This window comes from Sparus aurata, chromosome 12 (assembly GCF_900880675.1).
Source record: "Sparus aurata chromosome 12, fSpaAur1.1, whole genome shotgun sequence".
Classification (NCBI taxonomy): Eukaryota; Metazoa; Chordata; class Actinopteri; order Spariformes; family Sparidae; genus Sparus; species Sparus aurata.
The window spans coordinates 28,350,996-28,356,177 of record NC_044198.1 but is presented as its reverse complement, the minus strand read 5'-3'; the positions used below and the strand labels follow the sequence as shown (position 1 = coordinate 28,356,177).

At 43.1% G+C, this 5,182-nt stretch overlaps 1 protein-coding gene across 1 annotated transcript; it reads left to right on the top strand.

Annotated features, from left to right (window-relative positions):
* Positions 1 to 234: 234 nt before the first annotated feature.
* Positions 235 to 3,393, top strand: LOC115593142 (cytochrome c oxidase subunit 5B, mitochondrial). Its single transcript, XM_030436537.1, has 4 exons — positions 235 to 392; positions 1,786 to 1,856; positions 2,620 to 2,719; positions 2,861 to 3,393. The coding sequence occupies exons 1-4, from the start codon at positions 296 to 298 to the stop codon at positions 2,971 to 2,973; spliced, it is 381 nt and encodes a 126-aa protein (XP_030292397.1). The 5' UTR covers positions 235 to 295; the 3' UTR covers positions 2,974 to 3,393.
* The last annotated feature ends 1,789 nt before the right edge of the window (positions 3,394 to 5,182 follow it).

The window sequence follows — 5,182 nt, the reverse complement described above, 5'->3', positions numbered from 1 at the left end:
ACTTTGTTATTGTCTTTTCGTTATTATTATTATTACTATTATGTTGGTATGATGATGATATTATTATCACAAATATGTGTATCATTATTATTATTATTATTATTATTATTATTATTATTATTATTATTATTATTATCATTGTGTTTTGTTGTTGTTGTTATGTTATTAAAATTGACATGTTTGCAGAAAAGTTGTGGTTGTTTGAACGCACCTTTGGTCAAACCCTGCGACACGTCAATAAATCCCTGACGTCATCAGCGTGCGACTAGATTCAGGTGACAGAGAAGAAGGAGAAATGGCTGCAAGGTTACTGTTCCGCGGAGCTCTGAGAGCCGCGACAACCTGCCGGGCTGCCCCGGTCCCTGCTCTGACCCGCGGCATGGCGGCTGGAGGTGAGGACGACACTAGCACCGAGTTATAAAACCTGAAAATCGACTGAAATATGAAAAGCCAGTTTTGTCCGCGGCGAGCTGAGCCGGAAGAACTCCACACGCTAGCGGCTTAGCATTAGCAACGTTAGCAGTGTTGCTCCGTTAGCTCGAGAGGTCAAACGGGATTTTCAGTCGTTTAATTACAAAGTCAGTGTTCAATATAAAAAACATTTCCCTCAGTTGTGTTCATGTTTCTGTCATGTGGTCTGCTGTGTAGGACATTGTTATTATTGTAAACATCAGTCTGAGCGAACTGATGAGGATCAACACACCGGAAGTTAGCCGGCGAGCCGAAGCGTCTCCAAACTGACACTTAGCTAACATTAGCTAACATATTTGTACAGTCATGGGAATAACTGTCACAGCTGTGATGTTCATGATGTCTGCAGCTGCATTACAGTAGGAGAATGAACACGTTGAATCAGTGACTAACAAGTGTAACTACTTATAATCTGTGGTAGCTTGTTGCTAATCACCTGCTAGCTGTAGCTCATCACATTGATGTAAACAACATTTCACTAGATTTCCACGTTTTACAAGTTAAATTTGAAATGAATAAACGACAGTTGCTTCATACCACTACGACTGATGTAATTAATGGTAAAAGCGTCAATAAGTTAAGTTTATGACAGAAGATTATCTTAATTAGACATTATCAAGCAGAAATACCGCAGTATCTGCAGCTTTTCTGTTTTTCTGTTTGTATTTTGAGCTTTGAACAGTTGGTCAGACAACATGAGACACTGTAAAGAACCATTTCAACCTAAAATATAAAACCCACGCATCCTCTCCTCCTCCTGATGATATAAAGTCAGGTGAAGTGTTGTAGTCCACAGAACAGTTCTGGAGCTTCACAGTAAAACAGAGTCACAACATTCTGCTAAACAACTGAAGCAGCTGAGACTTGATTTAAAACAGAGAAACAACCAAAGAAACATCAGATGTCTCCGCACAGCTCGTCTGCTGTGATCACAGTCTGCAGAAGCCCATATCATCCTCAGTGTAATCCTGTATATGTGTCACTGACCATGTAGCTGTGTCTAGAACAGACCCTAGAGCAACTAGATTGATAAACTAGATTACTAGTTCATTATGTCATAACAGACGACACTGGAAAAAGAAATATATGATCCATTGAACATACGACAGTCGCCTGTTGGCTCAGAAGAGGAAACTGTTGGTTTCCTGATGAATCAAGGCTTCAGCGTGTAACGGCGTGATCGTGTTCACTACGGTGCCCCTGAATGTCCAAATGAGACGTGTGTGAAACCACTGAAAAGAAACTCCATTTATCTTGCAGTTGCCCTCGCTGTTTTTTATCAGACATGATCTGGACTTGTTTTTCTGTTTGCAGGGATCCCCACTGATGAGGAACAGGCCACAGGGATGGAGAGGATCATTATGAAGGCCATGCAGGAGGGATCGGTAAGATCACTGATCTGTGGGAGTGAGATCAATCACGTGTATTTATTGGTGAACGAGTCGTTTGGATGTAGTGCCTTATCTCACGTGAGCAGACCTGAACCACACCGCCAGCAGTGTTTGAGTTCGACCGTAAACACTTGAGCTTATCAGATGACTCAGATCAGAGCATGAACGCTGGATCAATACAGACACATTACTGCTGCTGTGACCCAGATCAGCTGCAGGACTGGATGTATGGACGTGTTTGTCAGTGCATTGATCAGAATCTGGTTCACCTCCGTCCTCCAGCAAAGAGACTTCGGCTTTTACCTTGTTAGTGTTTTAGGAGATAAGAAACGTCCAGAGCTGCTCTGGAGTCTGTTATCTCAGCCCAGCAGCCGTGTTGTCCGACACACGGGGACACTTATCTGAAGACATCGGAATAAATGTAGGAGTTTGTTTATTACGTGTTTCCATGCTGAACTGTTTCATCATGATCTGAAGTCTTTGAAAGTCAGAGTAAAGAACTGTGGCGGTCACAGATGAAACTCAGTCTGTGTGTCTGTCTCTTACTTTAAATGTCGACATTTATTAATTATGATCATTCATCCTGGTGAGCGAATTAATTTGTTCCATATCGGACTGGATACAAGAAAAGTACCCCTCGATTCTGCATCGAGGTGTTTCTGTTCTGCTCCCAGATATTTGACCTTAATAAACAGTTTCTTTATTTCATATGAAGTTTAATATCTGGACTGTTTAATAACCCCGCCCTCTCCTGCAGGATCCCTACAGCATGATGAAGCCGAAGGAGTACGCCGGGTCCAAGGCCGACCCCCACCTCGTTCCCTCCATCACAAACAAGAGGATTGTGGGATGCGTCTGTAAGTTATAAAGTCTTAAACATTATTATCTGACTGGTTTGGATGCGTGATGTTCTGTCAGCCGCTGACAAAGCTGTGGTTTTCTATTGTAACATTTCATTTTCTCATCCGGAGCGTCTGTGTGTCGTTTCCTCTCTGCAGGTGAAGAAGACAACACAGCCGTGGTTTGGTTCTGGCTTCATCAGGGCGAGCCCCAGCGCTGCCCGTCCTGTGGATCCCACTACCAACTGGTGGCCCACGAGCTCCCCCACTAACTCCTCCATACATCTTTTCTCATAGGCTTCTATGACACAACGTTAGCTTCTGTTAGAAATATTCTGTTAACATTCAGAACGAGCTGCAGAAACATCAGACGGCAGCGTTTTCACTCTCCACTCTCCAGGCTGTCACTTTATGGTGGAACCTTTTGGTTCTGTCTACTTCCTGGTCTTAAGTGATGAGTCATCGTCTGATTGGTCCTGGACTCGTTCTGACACAGTACTTGATCTACCTGCTGACCTCATCAGTCTTTTGCTTTACATGTTACCATTTACAGAGGGATCACATGTGTTTTGGGACACAACTTGTTTCTTTCAACATTTCCATTCAACTGCAGTTTACATTCTCCTGTACTGTATGATGTTACACTCGGTCCACTTACTCCTGTTATTAAACCAATAAAGTTCAGAACTCTGTTTCTGGATCGTTGTCACTCTTTGTGCACTTCAGAGGCGTCGCTGTGTGAAGTTAACCTGCTTCTGTGTGAACATGTTTTACATGGTAGCTGTGATTATCTCGACTTTAATTAACTGTCAGTGTATTAGATTCACAAACTGTTTATAACGACCTGATTAATAAACTGTAGCTGCAGCACAACAAGTGAAATCTGTAACATTACAGACAATAAAGTTACATCTTATAAAAACAGAAATTAAATAACTAGAATAAAGATTTTAGGTGTGATTGCACATGTAACATTTTAACATTGTTCTGGACTCCGCCTCTGGAGGGCGCCAGGAACAAAAATATTCAGCTGGAGCTCATTACGTGTTGGTGACTGCAGAGCTGCTGTTTGACCTGGCAGGTAGAAATGTAATGCAGTAGAAGTAGAAAGGAACATGAAAAGAAAAGAGTCCACATGATAATTTCTGTATTGTGTTGCAGAATAAACCTGCAGACATCTTTGGTCATAAACCAAAGAAGTGCACACATCACTGTGACGTGCAGACGTGGTGACGGACTGTCAGACTGACTTCAGATCAGCGAGACGGATGAGCGATCTGCTGAAGTCTGGAGGGAACAACAACACAAAGCACTGATCTGTGACCTTTACACACTCTGACCACACACACACACACACACACACAGCTCAGGATCCTTCACCATCGTTCTGTCATATTTGTTCAGATCGTCTCTGACAGTTGTAAAGTCGTGGTTGTCTTCAGCCGTACGATCCCAGAATCAGTCAGAAATAATAAACCTACATTTACATCATCTGGATGTTGAGCTTGGCCTGGCGTCGTCTGGAGTCTGCTCAGTCCTGAAGCAGTGACTCACATCTGAGGCTTCCTTTGTCTCAGACTAATTACACCCCGTCAGTAAAGTGGATCCCGACGGCTTTATTTTCCTTCTTTCTTCTGAAAATGACTTCAGAGCTCTGAGCCTTCATCAACATCTGAACCTCTGGGTTTTAGTAGCAGACGGATCTCAGAACAGTCCTGCAGACTCAGAGCTGAATTCACCTGAACATTCATACGTTCCAGCCTGTCGACATGAGAAGTGACAGTTATCCGCAGAGAATCAGCAGATTTACACCTCCTTCCATCCTCGACTGTGAAGGAAATGTTGGGAGATGCTTCATCCTGATAAACAGCAGGTGGAGCTCGATTTCAGCCGGTGAAGGAGAGAAGACAAAGAGAGTTTCTGAGGAAGGTGACAGCCTCCTCCTCCTCCTCCTCACGTGTTTGTTTCCTCTCCTGATGATATAAAGTCAGGTGAAGTGTCGTAGTCCACAGAACTTCTAGGGACTTGATTTAAAATAGAGAAACAACCAAAGAAACATCGGATGTGGTCAAGTTCCTGCACGCTAACACTGTTAGCTCAGCAGAGATTTCATCTACAAAAACGCTGTAAATACTTTAAGATTTGTGTCTCTCATACAAACAACAAGACGTAAATGTTGAGGGATGATGGGAGTTGTTGTCTCTATTGTGAAACGACTGCTGACATGACTCGATGATGTAATGTCTTAAAGTTTTAGTCTCGTTTGGTGTTTGTTGGCACGATCTCTGTCCTGGAGGATCTCTGCTGACAGTGTGAAGTTGGTGTTTGTCATGAGTCATAAGAACTACGATCGTCCACATTTCACACGGTGCGAATAAGACACCAGAAAAGGTTCCTCGGCCTGACAACACCTCGTGTTCCCTGTCTGAGTTCCTGCTGAGCTGCAGATGAAGAACAGTGAATTCTTCACTGAGAACACTT